Here is a 21,114-nt window from a genome sequence, read left to right on the forward strand (position 1 = left end):
CCTCTAGGTATTTGTCCCGTTTCACTTTAGGATATTTAGCTCAAAGATTTTCGCTTAGGCTCCTAGGCTATGGGTAAACACCTCGAATAGGCTCTGCCTTCTGTGTACACCCTCCAGTGCCTAACTGGTAAAGTAGATAATAGCAGTAATAGCATAGCATCCACCTCAGGATCCAGACTTCTAAAAGCGAGGGTTCCACTCTTAATGGTGGACTATCCAGAGATGCTTTTCTATAAAATCATCAATATTTAGGCCATTATAAATGCAGCTGAAGCCTTTAACAGTTGCTGTAATAGCTTTAAAAGACAAGACGATAATTATTTTAGAGGCACTTATTGTGTACAAAGGTAAAAGATAGCTGCTTCAAGTGATATTTATACAATGTGGAAAATAAAAAGAGTATAATATAGCTAGCCAGCTAGTAAAAATTTTAAAAGGAAGTAGGGATTGGTATAATATACATGCTACAAAAAGTAAGCAAACAAGCTCAAAAATGTTATAGCTGAAATGAGAATTGATCCAGCAGTAAAAAGTAAGGAAACAAGATTAGACGACTACTTGCTAAACTGAGACACACTTTAATCCCTACTTTTGGCTAATTTGATGGTCTCATTTCAAGATACTAGCTAGCCAAAAGTAGGCATTAAAGCGCATCTCATTTTAGTAAGTAGTCATCTGATCTTGTTTCCTTACTTTTTACTGCTGGATCATTTCTCATTTCAGCTGTAACATTTTGGAGCTTGTTTCCTTACTTTTTGTAGCATGTATATTATACCAATCCCTACTTCCTTTTAAAATTTTTAATTTTTTAAATAGCTAGTATTTATACAATCTCTGGGAAACAGCTAGCTAGTGCGTCTAGACATACAGACATGAACCTACAGAATGACTTGTAAGTACATAATCAAACCAATATTTGATTTCTAACTGCAATTAAGTGTATCACTTGTAAGGAAATTTACTGCACACTTTATAGGACATACTGCCTTTAACTCTTGATTTGTGATACAATTGGCTCACCATTTAGTAATGCACCATGCACTATAAATAACTTTTGTTGTGACAATACATACACATAGAGATAGTATTATTGCGTGCTAGATCACTTACGTTATATGTGAAAACCGAAGTCCTTTACATTTTAGGGGATCCAAGAATGTAGCAAAGCTGGATGCATCAAACAAAGCATTCTTAGGTAATTTCAACAATTGGCAAAACTTAAATCCTTTTTCAAAATCTGCAGCAATTTGGTCAGAAAACTTTTGCTTTTCTAATACCTATGTACATAGAAAACACATGAATTCATCTGACACCAATATATCCAATATTATTGGTAAATCTATACAGTATATATATATTGTACAAAGCTCCAAGGCACTTAATATCATACAGCACAATAATACTGTACATTAGAGATCATGAACGTTTGAGCTTTTCTGACCAAAAGTATCACCCTAAAACTAGCCTCAATTTTCCTTGTTCTAGTTCATGACAACTTGAAAACACCCTTTCAACAAGTTCCTATGAAATTTTAAAATTTTCGATTTAACAAAATTTATGCTGACTGACTAATTTAACTAACTAATGCCTCCAGCCAAGTATAACTCAACAATGGATTGATTTCAACATTGCTTCATCCGGGGACATGCCTTTTTGCCAACTGCAGTATGTACAATACACTCATCATGGATTTACCTTTGTATCCCGGTTCTTTTCACTGCACAAAGTATTGATTTGTGATAGTATGGTATGGCTTTCCTGTGGTTGCGTCACACTTATCATCCATACTTCTGTAGCAACTGGATTGACTGCAGCGACGCTTCTTGTACTGTTCTTCATTTGTAACATTGTGTAACAAGTGGAACATAGCTGAAAACAAAACGTAATGGCCACTTCACTTTTCAGTGATTGATTGTTGGGGTACGTGTTAGACGCAAAATTAATTTGTGGCATGCCTGGTGCCAGTCTTTCTTTTAATGTGGTATCCGTGGATTCATTAGTCATAATTATGTAAACAAACAAGTAGATGGAAAAATTAGGAATTTTAAGTTGGATTAGGGATCAAAGAAAAAAATTGTAAAACAAGGCAATTATATGTGTAGTAAAACAAGAGAGGTTGTTTATACCTAGTGGGCATTTAATCCCTAATTCAGTCATGGCTACAGAATGAATTAAATGTTCACTAGTATATGCACAAGTACATACAAGGTGTTCTACAACATTACAGGAAAATTTATTACCGTTTCATTTATCAAACCAGTGAACCATATATTAGACAAAGTGGCTGGCTGAATATTGCTTTGTAATCCAAAAAAGAGGTTTAAAGAAACTGCAAAATGAAAATTACAATAATGAGAAAGTAATGTGTATGCATGCATCAAAAAGATTTGTAACTATAAGTACACATTGTATTTCAACATAATAGTTGTACATTCCTTACTCAACCATACATAAGTCTAAGCCAAGTACTGGTGGTTGATCATCTGTTGTCTTCAAAAAAAATGTTATGCATTTGAATGCACCAAAGTTTTTCCTTAAGTGCAAGGTACAATCCATGTGCATGAAGAGTGGCAACTTCATAGCAGTACATTAAATACTAAGATAATTCCTTGTGTTGATTTGAGAAACATGCATAGCAACTAAGAAGACATGAAACACTTAAAATGTAAGAAAGTGTGTGAACTCAAATTCATCTCATAATTCTCGCCTGAATAGTTTGCACATACAATATGAAACAGACAATAACTTAATACCTACAAATACATGTTGCAAACATTTTTTATTATTATTTCTTGACTCAAATTTGCCCAAGGCAAGAGACTTAAAATTAGTCAAAATATTAATTAAACTAAGTGCTTGGTTGCTTTATGTAGCAAAATCAATCACTTGGTTTCTCAATTACAGTTAATTAAATGGCCAGTTGATATGCAATTTACTAAATTTACAGACAGATTTACAGACAGAAAACCATGTTTCTTGTAAGTGGATGTGGCTTCATGTATACACATACAAACTTCAACACACCATACTGACAGATTAGCATGGAAGCAGTATCACTCATCAGGGGTGGATCCAGGGGGGGGGGGGGGGGGCTTTGGGGGCTGAAGCCCCCCCCCCTTCATATTTAGGCTTTACTTGATCATTATGCTGAGTATTATAATGAAATTTTGTCTTAGCATAATTATATATGATCACTAATAATACAAATACTCATAAAACCACCTTATAAACATCTTTCCAAGGTATTATCAGTGGATTTATGCTAAAGTTTATGCAACAAGGACCCGGATCAGCATTGGAGGTGTACAAGATCGAGATACTCTAATAGAGCAGTCAGCTAACTACTCTAATAGAACATTCACTGGAAACATGCAGTTGGTTCTGTTATGAAATCTTCCTGCACCTATACATACAATGAAGTGCATTGGTCTGTTTAAAGGGCTTCATTCATCTACTTGTGTAGTTAATATGTATGGCAATACTTAATTCAGGTACACAATTACCATTGAAAATGCTCTCAAATTCAATCTTGTATTGTTCAAATTTCAAAATTTTCCACTTTCAACATTATTATTCTAACATGTACCTATTCTTGGTTGTCTGTACCTACCCAAACTTTTCCATTAGCAAAATGCTTCAGAGAGCCATACCTATAATCTAAAGGCAGTATATAAAATATCTACAGGCAGAAAATATTAGGTATTTTATGTGGAAATGTCTCCAAATTGCAGTATTTTAGCATCAATTTTTCAAAATTTTCCTGGAGGGGGGGGGGCATGCCCCCAGACCCCCCTAGTTCCAGCATGCGAAGCATGCTGGGAAGTGTGCTTGACACACCTCTACCCAAGAGATTAGTACCTTGACTTAGCCCCCCCCTTTTATAAATCCTAGATCCGCCCCTGCTCATTACAAGGGTGCGGCTCACAAAAAAATGCAGCAAGACTACACTAATGACTTATACAATAACAATCGATTGGTGGGCCATGCAAGCCTGCAGACAATAATGGACATGGAATCATGCATACCTACAGACTGCAATACACCATTTATGGGCATAGTAACACATACACTTGTATGCTTATCGACAATAATCCTAATAAGTGGATGTGGTTCACAAAGAATTTATGCTGCAGCATGACTACACTATGACATGTTCCTATTGTCAAACTATATTTATTTCACGTGTGATCTGATCCGAGTCAAACTCAGGTAATCTGTAAACTGGGTCAGACCCAGACAAAGGATGATCTGGTACGTGGAACCACGCCCACTCACTGATCATTAGTTAAAAAACTTATTTGTTTGTCAGCATATACATAGTTACCTATTTACTTAACTCAACATGCTAGTCAAATGCCCAAAATGTAGCTCTTGGTGCACGTCTTGGTTTTGATTAATTCAGGTAACATCCAGGTCAAATCCAGGTCAGTGGGTCATCCGAATCAGCAGTAGTGACACAGTTTGAACACTTAATACATTCACACACACACACACACACACACACACACACACACACACACACACACACACACACACACACACACACACACACACACACACACACACACACACACACACACACACACACACACACACACACACACACACACACACACACACACACACACACACACACACACACACACACACACACACACACACACACACACACACACACACACACACACACACACACACACACACACACACACACACACACACACACACACACACACACACACACACACACACACACACACACACACACACACACACACACACACACACACACACACACACACACACACACACACACACACACACACACACACACACACACACACACACACACACACACACACACACACACACACACACACACACACACACACACACACACACACACACACACACACACACACACACACACACACACACACACACACACACACACACACACACACACACACACACACACACACACACACACACACACACACACACACACACACACACACACACACACACACACACACACACACACACACACACACACACACACACACACACACACACACACACACACACACACACACACACACACACACACACACACACACACACACACACACACACACACACACACACACACACACACACACACACACACACACACACACACACACACACACACACACACACACACACACACACACACACACACACACACACACACACACACACACACACACACACACACACACACACACACACACACACACACACACACACACACACACACACACACACACACACACACACACACACACACACACACACACACACACACACACACACACACACACACGCACAATACTTACTCCATAGTATTCTTGGATACACAGCGACATTGTTGACCTCTTTAAGTTTCATAGATTGAATTAACATGGCTTCTGCCATGCGGCAAAGTAGGGTAAATACTGCACAATCAGCTTTCTGATAGTAAGGATACCATTGCACAGTAAAGTTTCCTCTAAAATTGGGACAATAATGTCCAAGAATTCATTGTCAATTATTACACCATACCTTTGAACAAACGAATGGATGATTTCAGCTACCCTTTGTATATCAGTCAATGACTCAAAATTCTCAATGCAGTGACACAAATAAGTATGAATTATATCGTCACTGTTGTATTTTTTTGCATATCTAAGGGATAGAAGTATACAGTGATAATAAGTTTAGTTCATCATCATAAGCCACATGTTATCCACATCAACTGTTTTACCTTAGCTGTATAATCAATTCAAAAAAAAATCTCTAAAGAATTGTTTAGTAGGCAAATACAAAAGTACACACATAGCCCTTGACTTTTTAAACTAGACATTGTCATTAGGTTGATGTACCCTGGATGTCTATTAGAGTATTTAAAATAGCCACTCTATATGAATGGAAAATTTTCTCTGCATTAAAATTGATTGCATTCAGGATCATTTACATGAGTCTGGTATCACAAAAAAAAAAAAAAAAATAGACAACATTTAGGAAAATTGAATTGAATTTGTACATCCATATACATGCAAATATCCATTAAATTATATGCATATTTCTACCTAGAGCATAAGAGGACCCAAGGAAAAAAGCAGGATTTACATGATAGTTAGACCCAAGGGTTTAAACAAAACATATTTCGAAGTATCATTAGATTTTTGTAGGAAATGTTACATCAAGGTCTGCATTTAACAGCTTTGAGATTTTGTATACAATTCTAAAATGATATGTGTGTTTGTAGATATAGGTAATCTCTTTTACCCTTCCATAAACAGCTGGCAGGTAGCCACAACAATGAATTAGAGTAACAATAAGAACAGTTTTTCATAGGACAAAACTTCCTACATGAAAGCTCACAATGCCCATTACTTCAGCATCATACAGTACAATAGTGCTGTACAACAACACAATGAAAATACACTGGGTAAAAATACAGGTATATGTGTGCTACATATTCCATTATGCACATTTTTAATTGCTTCAGTACACAATGAAACAAGATCAATTAAACATATACACCATCAGATTCAACTATTCATTGAAAGTAAGAATACCTTTGTTTCGTGTTTGTACAATAAAGTGAACGTGAGTTACAGGCGCTTGTTTATGATGCAGTATAAGGTTACTAGTCTGAACTAAGTCCTATCTTCGTAGCTAAATTGCTTCAGTCATAAGATATGATCGATTAATTAACCATCTGCAATATATTTACAGTACACCTGCTGTACAAATCAAATTTCTTGCTGTTCAAACTGTCTGGTGATATATGAAACTCCAAGACCATTCAGCATAAATGGCTAAAAGTTTGGCAGCCCACTCCTTTGTTACTGTAGATAACAGAGAAACGATAAAATGAAATTTGAGGATTATGTAAAACTGGAGTCGGTCAAAACTGGAGTCGGTCACATATTTTACACAAGATGAAAAATGCCTTTAGAGTATTGACGTGTCTAATACCAAATCTACCATTTAACAGAAGCATTAATTAACCCTTTAAGGACCAAGAATTTTGTGCATAGTCTACCCTGAAAGCCCACACGTTTTATGTTTATTGCGCACTTAGTGTTTAAAAAAAATATAATAAGTTTATAGCATTGACAAAGCCCCTACAAGTGCTCAATTGTATAACAAATTATACTAAAAGACTCGCCTGACAATAATAAACAACATTATCTAACTTACCAAAGTGTAGAACCAATGTCTTAAAAGCGCTAAGGTGAGTTTCAAACACCTACACGCGGTTGATTTCTTCGTGATACAATCAATAAAAACAGTCCGCCATTTTAGTTTTTTAAAACCGCATCACGTGTTCTTGTATATCAAATTATTTGCCTCTAAATAGTGAGCACTCTGAGCTTTATTTGACTTCAATACGATGAACACAGCCAAAGTTATGGAGCGATTTCTACAAGGTTAGTTTTATTGTTGTGTAAATATTAAATGTTTGTACTTTGTTAGGAATTTTACACAGGCTTAGTTTTGTGTGATAAGTTGGCCTTATATATCAAAAGAATCGCCTATGAATGGCGAATACAATGGCCCCTGTTTCGATCTAATAGCTTCATTTGTTGCGGAGTTATAGCTCTTTGTTTACTGCCAATAATCTTGGACGTAATATTACGGCGCTGGTCTTTCGAGTAATACCTACTTTGGACGTAATATTACGGCAGCAGTCCTTAAAGGGTTAATAACAAATTTCCTTTCCAAATTTCCAAGTTTGACTAATCATAACTCCTTGTGTTTTAATCTATAAAAAAACAGGGGAATGTTATAAAAATGCAACCAAAATTCAAGCTGGCTTATTCGCATGTGAAGTTATGGGTTATGAAAGTCTATAACATCACTTTTCCAGTCACAAATTGTCATAACACTGATTTTAGCCTACCTGACCTCATTTACAAGGCTGAAGCTAAACTATACACAGGCTCCATTTTATGGCACAATAACAAACTCGCGTGTGGCATGCTTTTTCTCAAATTCTGATGAATATTTGCTTTCTGTGGCATATTCATTTTTTATAGTCTTATTCCCTGTCACCTTCTTCATGCAAGAAGACTATATGTACCACAGTATTCATTAAATTTTCGTATTGATACTTTCCTTACAATATAGACACCATAAAATTATTTGAAGTGCAAGTATGAAAGGAAATGGATAGCTTCACTTATAACAATGTTTCACCACAAATAACTGACCATTGTGATCACACCCCATAGCAGTTTATCACATACAATAACTTAACTCGGCACCCAGTTATTTCAAACAGTAAGATTTAGATGTGTCTATAAAGAAGTTACTGTAATACAACAGTCAGGTAAATTGCTATGGTATTCTACCAGAACAGTTACAACACAACCAGTGTATCAAGGATGAATTTAGTTCATTACTGAAGAAGAACACCAGCAAGGTATCAGTTAACACTGTTTTACCATAGATAATAGAGTACTTAAAAGGGATAGGAAACGCAATAACGTGACGTCACAAAATATGTACATTTCCATTGGAATTCCACGTATTACGTCATGAACATGCTCGTTACGCTTGGTGCGCTTGTATCAAAGAGAAACAAATTGTTGTAATGACAGAATTTTGCAACCAACAACTGTGAAACTTCGCTGCAATGAACTCAAGTAAGTGATCGAGGGAACTAGGATGGTACCAACCCTCAAGGAAGTTATGCGTAAAATTAAAGGAGCTTGAAAGTGAAAAAAACGGCCCAAAGATTACTTTAAACCACTTTACTTTCTTCATAAATACATTCTATTCTTTTAACTGTGATAAACCTATTCCTTACCATTTAACAGAGGGAACAAGAGGAAATATCAGTGCAAAACAGGAACTGTTGCTTGAAGAAACGACTAAGTATCTTCCATTTTTTACCAAAAGTTTAAACCACCTTGCAGTACAACGCAGTGGCAAAAGACTATGTTGGTGACACGCCTAGCTTACCACAAGATTCAAAAGTGGAACTGGCTATAAAAGAAGCAGTATGGACAAGGCATGGAGGTACTATGAGCGAAAGTATGACAGCATGTAACAATCATGGTTAACGCGATACGCTTTGTTACAAAACCTACGTTCTGAATTCTCTCACCAAAATCTCTCACAAAGTCCTAAATACTTGCTGTAGTCTGTTGGATTACTATTTATGCTGCTTAGAACACTAATTCCCATGCTTGAACACGTAACTATCTTGTCCTTTCAAGTCACGCATAACGGAAATCAAACTGGAAATCGCTTGCGTATCCCTTTTACTCTATTATCTATGGTTTTACCCATTGTATTGGTGAAGACAGAAAAACATGTGCACCAAAAGGATTGAAATGATGGAAGCACCAGAGATGTCGTAGTCTTCTGTTTCTTGCAGCTGAATCAGGATGTCTACTAAACAAACAAGGGTAAGGAAAATTAAGAATTTTAAGTTCAATTGGGAATCATGAAAAAAATGTAGGGAAACAAGGAGATACTAACATCCACTAGTATAGACAACCTCCCTTGTTTCCCTACTTTTTTTTGATGATCCCTAATTGAACCTAAAATTCTTAATTTTTCCTTATACTTGTAGAGATAACACTTGCAGTCATGGCATTATCAACAGCTAGGTCAGAGAAGGATAAATGGACATGATAATCATATTTGGATGATAATTGCACTGTAACTTAGCCAGACCTGCAGAATACAAAGAAGATAGTTGTCCATAACATGGCATTTTTGAAGGATGGATGGTCATTTATCCATACTCTTCTGAGTTTGTGGAAACTGAGGGAGTGATTGATCTAGGTTTTTTACTGGCTGCCTGTACTTTATAATAGCATTCAGTACCTGTCTGAGATGTGGCATGCAATCCATTTGTGTGTCTGCAAATACAACAGGTAAATGTAGCTGACGAACATCACATAAATGAATGCAAATGGTGGAATGTGATAGTCCTTCTTACCTAGACCATGAAGTGAAATACCACAGAATATTTTCAGTGGTACGTAGGTAAGGAAAAGTTACAACAAAACATTAAATATTTCTTCTTAGCTGTCTTGTAGGTCTTATGTGTAGATGATGTCAGAGCTGCTTCAAAGTACTACCAGATCTGGTCTGTGGATGTTCAATCCATATGAGTACTGCCTGGGAGGTATATGAGAGGAACTGGGATCTGTGGCTGCTGGTGAAGCTCGGCGTTTGGAACCTGTGAGAGAAAGCTTGGTAAGAAAAAGCTAATATCAGTTAAACAGTTGGCTGCCCCCTCTGTATGTTCCAATACGAACACCAGAACTCAAAGCAGGAAGCTAGGAACACTAGTACTAGCACAAGATGAGGATCCTTACTGGAGGTCGAGTTGCGTACGTGGACTACTGTTAATTATCTACTGAGAACTGAACCACTCAACCTAGCTAAATATTGCAGCCACAATCACAACTGAAATGAGCTCCTTAAAGACAGTAGGCAACAATTGTAAGTGCACTAACCATTTAAGTGGAACCATTGTGACGTGGATCACCTACTTGGTTTTCAATTCCTTTGTTACTACAGACAACATGGTCATTGTCCTTTGAAACATAATCCCCCTTTAATTCTATACCAATGCAGGGTCGTCCAGAGAAATTAAGGGGCCCAGGGCAAAGAGTTAAGGTAGGGCCCCAAGGGCAAGGAGGTTTCCATTCTGAATCACAACACAATGACAATAGCTACCCCTCACTAACCATATCTCCTTATTTATAAGCTCGTTACACTGCTCCTCTGAAGAATACTGTGACTGCTCTATTAGAGTATCTAGATTTGACTGCTCTATTGCAGTATATTGATCTTTTAAACAGATATTCAAGGGGCTGCCTCCTGGGTCCCCTTTCAGGCTGGGGCCCGGCGGCTCTGTACCAATGGAACCACAGCTTGCAGTTACACCCAAACAAGGACTTCTTAGATTGTATTTACAAAGGATAGGATTACCCATGACTTCAGAAGCAACTCCTTTGACCAGCAACATGCAACCTTCATTCCTCCAAATGCTAAATAATATCAGAATGCGTAGAATGAGTAGTAGCATTGATGAGAATGTGGAAATTTCCATGTTTTTACGATTTACCTGGTGTCCACATCAGTCCACTTGGAGTAGTACCCGAGAAGAATAAGCTGGCTGATAGTGGACTTAGTGTGTCAATTGTGGTATTTCACAGGAGCTTTCCTACACATAAGTAGACCACCTAGATTCACATTCGATAGGGGTCCCCTTGGTCAAAGCTGACATAAAAGAAGCATACAGGATGGTTCCAGTCCATCCTGAGGACCAGCAACCCCTTGGTATAATGTGAAATGAGGGTTGCTGCGTTGACTGCACATTTCTATTTAGCCTTTGTTCAGCCCCAAAGTCTTCACTGCAATAGTCAACACTCTTCAATGGCTAGTTATACAGCCCAACTTACTTGCCAACTGTCTCAATGTATGCTCCTCAGAACCATTACCAAACACGAGTTATAGGCCCTACAGTTTGCCACAAAGATCATCCACCCCACGCAGACCATTTCTATGATAATTTTATGTCACTCAGTCCATTGGATCCCATCCTAATCACAATGTTAGCCTGAACCTGGCAGCACAAGCTAATATTGTGCAGTGGTACTTGCTTACTACAGAGAGGATTGGAATCTCAATGCTCTAGTACAGTTCATCCTTGTGTCCAGATATCCATTTCTTCTGGATCCTGGGACTATATAGTTTGGGTATGATAATAGCCTAACATGTTATAATAAATAAATATATGTTGAGCAATAATATACATCCCCACTGGCCTGCAGCAAAGTAACCACTGACTGCAGTTATGCCCTACGATGATTTGGGTTGATGGGACAATAAATGGCCCAGTGTACCCCTCCATAATATCTGCAATGGTGGACATGGTGGCATGAGTTGCTGTTATACTGAGCACTGTCATTCCATCAGAAACACCTATTATACCCCTATTTTGTCTTTGTTTGCCTGCTGACTGAGGTGCAGATGGTTGAGAAGGTTGCTAGGTTGCTAGACAATGACCATAAATTACGCTCTCCCCATTGCCTGACAATTTTTGCAGCCAGCCACTCATAAAAGTTTGGTCATACATTAGCCACTGAGATCCTGAAACAGTTGCACAATTAGATGAGAGTGAGTAGCTAGGCCAGAAGCTTCTTCTTTGATGATATCATCAGAGGAAAGAAGTACTGTTGAGAAGATTGAAAATAACTGGGTCCAAGTGATGATGTCCTAGACGGTGCAAACTCTTTATTGGTGATCAGCCTTCACCATTAAAAATTACTACTCCAGTGGGCTCTGAGCTTTTAGTAGGTCAGCAAGTTGACAAACTGTTACCATTGTGTCTTGTCCACTAACCAGCAAGAAAATGGCAAAATACCACTGCTGTAGCTGGCTGGGCTGGCACTTGGAGCTGGACTCCCGGTATCCCTGATGACATCACCGAGGGACCTATAGAGCCAGTAAGTGATACAGCAACAGCAACAACCATGACAGTGTAGGAAATCCTGAAGGGGAACGACCATGACAATGAGTGATGAACACAGTGTTGCCACTGCTTGCTATCACCTCCCCCTTTAAAAGAACCCAATTACAGCCATGTAACAACTACATCCATTGCGTATGTTGGAAAAGGACACATCTGGCTCCCAGAGTGCCATGCACTGTCCCAATGATCATGTGCTACACAACTGAGGTCCTACTACCTTTGCTGGGATGAATGCTACACAGAGTTTAATACACTTCTGACAAACATGCCCCACAGCAAATTTCCTAGGCAACTGAAGCCGTGATACTTTACTGGTGAGTGTTCCCACACAGAGCTCAATACTTTCCAGGCAAGTGCGCCATCAGTTGGGCCCCGATAATCTTTACACAAGCATGCCACAAAACCAAAATCCTAATGCTTAACTGATGAGCATTCCCTTAAGGGCCAGGCACACTTGCCATTTAGATGTCCCTCCAGACACAATGCTAGTCTGCCAGCATGGCCAACAGCATGCAGTATTGTGGCTTGTAGTGTGGAGGGAAAGACTGAATGCTACATACATGCATACATACAGAGGAGGAGGAAGGGCTCTCACACACTGTTGATAGTATTAAAGTGCAAACATGCCCAGGGCAAAATGTACCTGCATTTATAGCATCGCTTCATTTGTTTGAGTGAGTGGATTGAAGCAGGTTGGAAGAGGGTGTGTTGCTACTTTAAAGAATATGCACAACTTTCTACACTATTCATCTGAACTGTTGAGGCATCATACATTGTGGCAGGGGTAGAGAGAACTGATACAGCAGAAACGTCTCAAACATGGGAAAAGGACCTTTATGGAAAAAACAGCAAACTTTTTTACTAGTGATAGTAAACGTTGCTAAGGTAAGTGCACTTCTCAATAATTCAAATTGCCCATCTGCCCACCCAACAGGATCCAAATGTTTAAGCTGTAACAATCAGTTTGCTTAGCCTAGTATTGAGGACAAAATTACATACTGATAAAATTACGTAGCTGCTAAAGAAAACCAGTAAGGTATCATCTTCTAGTTAACACTGTTTAACTGTTGGTTAAACAATTTATAGTACTGTACATGTACGTATAAACCATGGCTACGAGGTATATTACAACCCAATCCTGAGGTTGAAGGAAGTTTACCATTGATAAACCCCAATCCCAAAGAGCATGAGATTTATTAATAGTAAACTTCCAACCGCCAAGATCAAGAGTCGTATTATAAGTGCAATATACCGAAGAAGCCATGATTCAACTACAACATATAAGAAAATGCAAACATTGACTGTTTTATTAAAAGTACTGACTGCTTTATTAGAGTTATTCAATTCTATGGTGAAAGTACAAAGAAAATTTCCTTCTACAGCATGCAATAGTTTTGAGTCCTCGCATTTTTGAACACTTCTAAATCCCAATTAAATAATGATGATAACCTAAGTACATGTACATACATACTATTTTTAATGTGTGAATACAATTCATATACATACACAAACAAATAATTGATACCCAATTTAAATAAAATACGTAGTACTAGGGTTGAGACAAACAGTTCAAAGCTTCGAAGCTTCGTTCAGTTTTATATCAGTCGAATGCTGCTTCACCCCACCATAGCTTCGTTATCATGGATACTAACAAGTTAACTAGTTGCACAAGTATTCCCACTCCTTGTGGAAGCTGTCATTTACGTATTCTCAGGTGTAGTTATAGTCTAAACAATGGTTATACTGGAGTTATAACATGTAGGAGTTTGGTACATCCTAATTATCATCAATTGTGTTCATTAATTGTTGACATGACATTTGTAACAAAGCTTCAAAGCTTTGGTAACATCTTCAAAAGAAGCTTCAGAGGATGTGTTTGTATATTTATTCCACCCTAATACATACTTATATGGACATCAACAGAAACATACAAACACTTACAATGCAAGACGGTAAGCTACAAGAAGATAAAATAAAAAATCTTTAGGAAACATCCCATCCTTAAAGTTATCAAGCAACTTTGTGATGGTTTTATTGTGTGAGTCTCTCTTTGGTTGAGCCTACAGAAATGACCACAAACAATAATATTACAGTATGCCTTGAAAATATTCTTTTAACTAACCAACCAAACACTTATAGTACAATTAAGTTTGCAACAGCATTTAATTTGTAACATTCATTAAAACTGTAATTCTACATATATCATAATTCATCAATAATTTATCAATTACCACTTTATTTCATTGCTACAGGAGTGCAACTCACCTTACACTAATAGAAGTATCTTTGTAACTGTTTTATAGCTTGTCTATTGTGTTTTCTAATGCAACTTCACTAAACAAAGTCATTAGTTAGCTCTTTATTTTCGTACACTTGTGGAAGGGACATACCCCCTTTTAACTTGAAGGAACATACCACTTTTGGTAGCCTGCAACACCTGCTATGCAGTTTTCAGTTATTACAATGTTCATAGTGCACTCACTAGAAAAGGTTTTCATAGTGTCTTCTGAAACCCACGTATTTTGAACCTTAGCATGAAGCTTACCTGCCTGAAAGTCTAATACAACGTTTATATACACAGTATTCATTTCTCAAACACTGATAGTTCAGGTGAGCTGAAGGACAGACAGACACACACACTGTTCCAAAAAAATACAGATATCACATGCACGTCCAGCGTTTGGCCAACTACGGAGCGCATGCCTAGTTTAAGGTTATGGGTTACCAGATAACTAATTTTGCAGGCACTTTGTTTATAGTTCTGTTTTAACTGTTTTGCATGGAAGAACTCACTAAAATTATGTGGAATATTAACGTACAAGTAATACCATAAGCGGTGATACACTCAACAAGGGAAGTACTTGTACAGAAATGCAGGCACTAAACAGTGAAACTGTTGATTGCTATTCATCAAAAACCAGGTTTCATGGGAAGCCACATCGTGATATTTAGCATTAATAAACTATTACTTAGTGATTTCTAGGTCCTCACGAACGAATTGAGTTGCTATCTGATTATAACAGCACTGTAGTGGACTCGCGGTATTTCCGTAGCAGAACTAATCACCATTATCCTTGAAAGATACGATAACTAACCAGCCTCTAGTCAGTTTTCCCACAAAGTCTCCACGACAGGACCTAGATAATATAACCACCCATTTATACTGCCCTAAAAAATTAGTACTAATTGGCTGACAGCTGCTATTTTTGATGAATAATAACCACATTAAGCTGTAGCGCTAAACGCTGGATTACGGGGACTTAATTTTACGCTTGACCATCTTCCGCAGTAAATTATTAACACTCACTTTGTATGATTCCTCCGCTATTATCACGTGGCTATACAACGCTTTGAAATTAACAACCTTCTCACTAACACCTGCTTGAGTTTCGTGCTAATATTGCACCATCCATCATCGCGCCTCAAAAAATAATAACCTATTATTAAGCGCCTAACCCATAACCTTAAAAAAAACATGAAATCAAAGGTGGCAGCTAAAATGGCTGCCATGATGGTAATTATGTCAATAATGACATGGCAATCCTGTCACATTTAAGGCACTAACATCACTGTAGCCATTTCTTGGCTGCTACCTTTGATTTTAGAACTTTTTTTCGCCCTGTTTGTTTTAGCTAGGGTGCACACCCCTTTTCACAGTTTGGCATAGATATTAGATATTACTTCTTTTGTATTTGGAAGCCCTAAACCAGCTTATGGCTTTGAGGTTTGCTTTTTACTTGTCTTGTTATTTCTTTTCTACAGAAACAACAGGAAGAAAATTTATGTTTTTAATTATGCGTATATATTATATATTATGTTTAATAACAACTTTACACAACACTAAATATATTAATACTCTGTGAGCTATATATATGATCTATAAACTAACCGAATGTTCTATTAGGGTGACTGCACTATTAGAGTATCATGATCATGTACTTTCTATAGATCCTGTACATGTGGGTTTTGCACATAATTCAATGATTTTGAATCCAGTTTCTTCAAAACCACTGTACTGGGGTTACTAATCCTTTAGCTCATTCCCTTCAACTATTTTCCTGGTAGGTGAGACCAGGACTGCATCAAGACAAGGGAGAAAGTAACTCTGTAATTCGCAAACATGGCTGCCATGTGCTATTAAAAGTAACTTTATAAAATTCCTTATTAGGGCATTATACGGAGACACATGTATGTCATGTTACCATCATCATTGAAATGAAGCTATGGAAATGAAGTCAAATGGCATGACAGGAGAATAGTAGCACAGACATAACAGGGTATAGCTTTCTGTATTCACAAGCGATGTGAAATTGCTTCACTTGACCATTGTATACATAGCTACTCTTCAACTTGGCCGTCTATCGAAGCCAGCTAGGCTGCCTTCACAGAATATGATGAAGTGGCAGCTCATTCTGCACAACCTTTTTGTGCATAAGGAAGATGTAACTAATGATATGCATAGTAACACTGGATAATTTTTGCCCGTTGTATTGGTAGTGTATGGTCCCTTGTCCATAGCACTCCTGGTGTGACAAATATAATCATTTTTTATTTGCAAAACTTGATCAAACCTGATGTTTGGCTTTTGTGTCACAGCTACATGGCTATTATCCTGATTTCCTTCAAACCACAATTTGCTTGCATGCTAATAATTACTCCACTACAAACCAGTTTTCACCTTGCTTCTTTCAGTGACTTATCCTGTATACAGTAGCGGACAAAAAAAAGTTCACGTTTGCATTGCGTGCAACGGAAAACCCAGGAACAAAAACAATTTCGAAACGTAAACGGTGCGAAACGTTTAAGCTTTTCCATTTTGCTTGCACCCTACAAAAATAGCCCTTGCTCATTAATACTGTTTCTGTTATTAGAGTATATCCATTAACATTAAGCGATGAGACCAACAAGAGATGGGGGTTGGTTCGAAAAGCGATTTTCTTACCTATTCAAACACGAGCGCTCGAACCAGACATGCAGGACGAAGCGTTTCGCTCTTCCTATATGGGCTCAACAGAGATAGCCTTCATTCAAAAGCTGGAGAATGTTAAACATTTAACAGAGAAAACGCCTCAACTCCCAACGAAAATTAACAGTTCGTGCAAAACCCTTTCAAGGAATAGGCCACCCATCCCATAAGGCTTTTTCGTCCTTACCATTAACTGCACCTTCTTCGTGTCCGCATTGTATCCACTAACAGACCTACCCTGTTTCACCACACGAAGGGCAGGTCACCATCGATTTTAGCAACTACACTCGTGAATCAGCGCATTATAATAATAATTATAACAACACGTCATAAATACAAAAACGATGTTTTACTGAATCTATGACAAGCGATTTTCGAAAGTGAGGTGAATCTTTTACAGCTCTTGGTTTGCAGCTTGTAAACACCAAGATGACAACTGAAAGAGCAGTGTGTAATTCTTCTAAAAAGGATGTGGCGGGTAAGCAATGTTCTGAAAATACTTCAAGCTTGCTGACTGTTCCTGGTGTTACAGACAGCTTTTTGGTGTATTGGGAGGACAATGCATGTTTCATGGAATTACCTGTATCCTATATCCTGGCAACCATGCTCGTTTACCTTTGCTGACAGCGCAAGATGTCAATTCGCGGTAGTGCTGCATGATGACTTCCCAACATTTGCAATTGGAATCATTCAAGTTTGCATTGTGACTGGATTGATTGCAGAGATCCTTCTCAAAGTGTTCTCTATTTGTAATACTGTTAAACAGGCTGAACACATATGTAGCTGAAAATTAAGTATAATGGCCACTTTACTATTTCAGTAATTGATAGTTGGGGTGCATGTTCAGATGAACTGGCACCATTCCATCTTCTAATGCGATATGCACGGCTTCACTAGTCATAATAAAAGTAAACATACAAGTACTAGGAAGATTAGGGATCAATGAAATCATGACTGAATCAGGGATTAATTGTCTACTAGTATATCTTCAGGTGTAGGCAACCTCCTTTGTTTCACTGCTTTTTATTTCTTTGATCTTTAATCGAACTTAAAATTCCTTGTATTTGTTTATATATATCAAGCATGACGACCATGCCTAGCTGCACTCATGACAACCATGCCCTTAATTAAACACCCCTTGATGATCTAGCTGAGCATATGTGCATAGAATGTAAGCATGCTTCATGCATTGAGCTACTTAAAGAAACTAGTTTACTCCTTTCTTATTGGAATAAACACTTTCTTATCCTAAAACTTCTTACCAGCCCTCAGGTCTCCTATGCCCTACCCCCAACAGTGTCTCCTAGATCCACCTATAACACAAGCTATATAATAGAAGTGTGTTGCATCTATTGATAGTGTTACAGGGTAGCTAGATACAGTAACAGGCAAATTGAAAGAATGATAAAATAACATTACAGTGTGGAACTATGTATTTAAAGGATTTAACTAGTGCTGCACCGATTCCACTTTTTATCGATACTTCAAATACCAAGTACTCAGCTGGGAAGTATCTGCAAGTACAAGTACCGATACCAAGTACATTAAAGTAAATACTTCATAGTGCGCACAATTATTAAATAGTGCATTTCATGGTATTCTTGTACACGTTTTCACTATGGTTTATGTTTATAATGAAGTGGCCAATCAAGATTCACAAAGAAGGAAGTCACTGAAATGCAAAACAGAGGATATTCTAGTATTCTTCTGGAGAAGTGTAGATAATATTCTAATACTGAAACAGTCACTTCTACCTGATTGTTCTATTAGAGTTATTGACTGTTCTATTAGAGTATATCAATTTTTTCTCAGTAAAGCATTTTCACACGTATAACTTTCAGCATGCATAGATCAGTAATTTTGCTGGTAGTTAGCTATAGTGTTATACTTGATGCTTTTAGGCGTCCACCATGCTAGTAAAATAAGCAAGTACAAACGAACGTTATTTTATTCTCGCACATGATAAGAATCAGTATCTGCAACAATATGATGGCCGATTCCAATACTTCATGAAAACAGCAGTATTGGCCTGATACAAATACCAATACTAGAATCGGTGCAGCCCTAGATTTAACACCTGTTTACAAATTTGAATAAATAGAGCATACATATACATACATATATGTGCAAAGCATATAATTATGTAGATAATGGATGCCCCATACTGGATTGCAAACTTCTAAGTGCTACCAAATTAGGGCTCAAACGAATATTCTATTATTCGAATATTCGGAGAATATTCGAATATTCGAATACCATTTCTAGTATTCGAATATTCGTTTCAAAGGAAATATATAACATCAGTGGTAGAGTACATGGAAATTCTTGATCCTATATACATAAGCATATCTATGATGTAAGTGATCAAATCATGTTGATTCTAAATTGTATTAAAGAAACATCTTGTACAACCACAGGATTATTGATATCTCATCTATACCAATGCTGAAAAAGAATATTCGAATAGTAAAAACCACTATTTGTTTGAGCCCTATACCAAATCCATCCACGTTCGCACCCTACTGTATTAGAAACTAGATTTTATATAAACACGTTTTTCTTACAGGTGAGTAGTTGATGTACCACTATGAAATATAAAGTTAGGCCTATTCCTCATGGATGTACTGATGTGTGTTAGTACGAGTGATTTATATGAAAGGCAGGTAGGGATGCGGCGATTACGCTGGCATAATTTTGGGCATAATAGGTATGTGTGGGAATCAGGAATTATGCTAGCATTTTGAGGTGATTATAAAACTTTAACAGTAGGAAAATCTGCAGATTGCACAATTCCATAAGAAAAAATCGAGATACTCTAATAGAACAGTCTGAAACTCTAATAGAGCAGTCACTGAATATTATTTACTCTAATAAAGCAGTCACATTGGAACGAAATACTCTAATACAGCAACCAGCTAAAGAATTCAAGACCATTTGAAGCATAAACATCAATGAAAATGGTCTGATACAGCAATGAACTGGCATTATTAGCCAATTATGGTGGCATGATTTTGAGAATAATGGGCAATTCTCAAAAGCATAATAGGTGATTTTTTTAGCTCTGCTCAAAAGCATAATGCTCAAATTTTGCAGCATAATAGCCTCATGCCTAAAGGCAGGAATTACATACATACTTGGCTAAACAGGAGTAATTATACCATGAGCCACTTACCAGTACACATAGTGTTAATTAATTAATTAGTAAGTAATAAGTATCAGCCTTTAAATTAAACTTGCTGTTTTCGCAAATACATGTACCCAGGAAGTAAAATCATTATTTTGAGAATAGAAAAGAGCACTACAAAACTTTAGGTAAGAAATGTGGATAGTCACATAGGTTTGTATGGACATACTTCCAAACCAGGTAGGGGTGTCTATTATCTACGTGCAAAAGCATACGCTAACCTCATAGTTTTGGAAACACGAGAATATAAATTGAAACGTGGAAGTAGCTGCACCTAAGATATGAATTCTTTCTCTGTTATTCAACATCAACCTTTTAAGCTCCTCATGAAGGTGAAACCCAGTTTCGTGTGCTTTCAGAATGTCATGAGAGATTTTACCTATAACAGAAGTATAAAACAGCAACATATTAATGTGATACACTAAACAG

The 21,114-nt window shown here is 37.4% G+C and overlaps 1 protein-coding gene across 1 annotated transcript in view; it reads right to left on the reverse strand.

The window, feature by feature from the left end:
- LOC136264794 (uncharacterized) overlaps positions 1 to 21,114 on the reverse strand; it is a 121,688-nt gene that overhangs the window by 82,430 nt on the left and 18,144 nt on the right. Inside the window, exons 4-9 of the mRNA XM_066059563.1 lie at positions 20,907 to 21,064; positions 14,477 to 14,595; positions 5,587 to 5,709; positions 5,382 to 5,533; positions 2,241 to 2,329; positions 1,111 to 1,277 (exon numbers count right to left, since the gene is read on the reverse strand). Of these exons, the coding sequence (XP_065915635.1) occupies positions 1,111 to 1,277; positions 2,241 to 2,329; positions 5,382 to 5,533; positions 5,587 to 5,709; positions 14,477 to 14,595; positions 20,907 to 21,064 (808 nt within the window). The remainder of the gene's footprint in view (positions 1 to 1,110; positions 1,278 to 2,240; positions 2,330 to 5,381; positions 5,534 to 5,586; positions 5,710 to 14,476; positions 14,596 to 20,906; positions 21,065 to 21,114) is intronic.

This window comes from Dysidea avara, chromosome 8 (genome assembly GCF_963678975.1).
Source record: "Dysidea avara chromosome 8, odDysAvar1.4, whole genome shotgun sequence".
NCBI lineage: Eukaryota > Metazoa > Porifera > Demospongiae > Dictyoceratida > Dysideidae > Dysidea > Dysidea avara.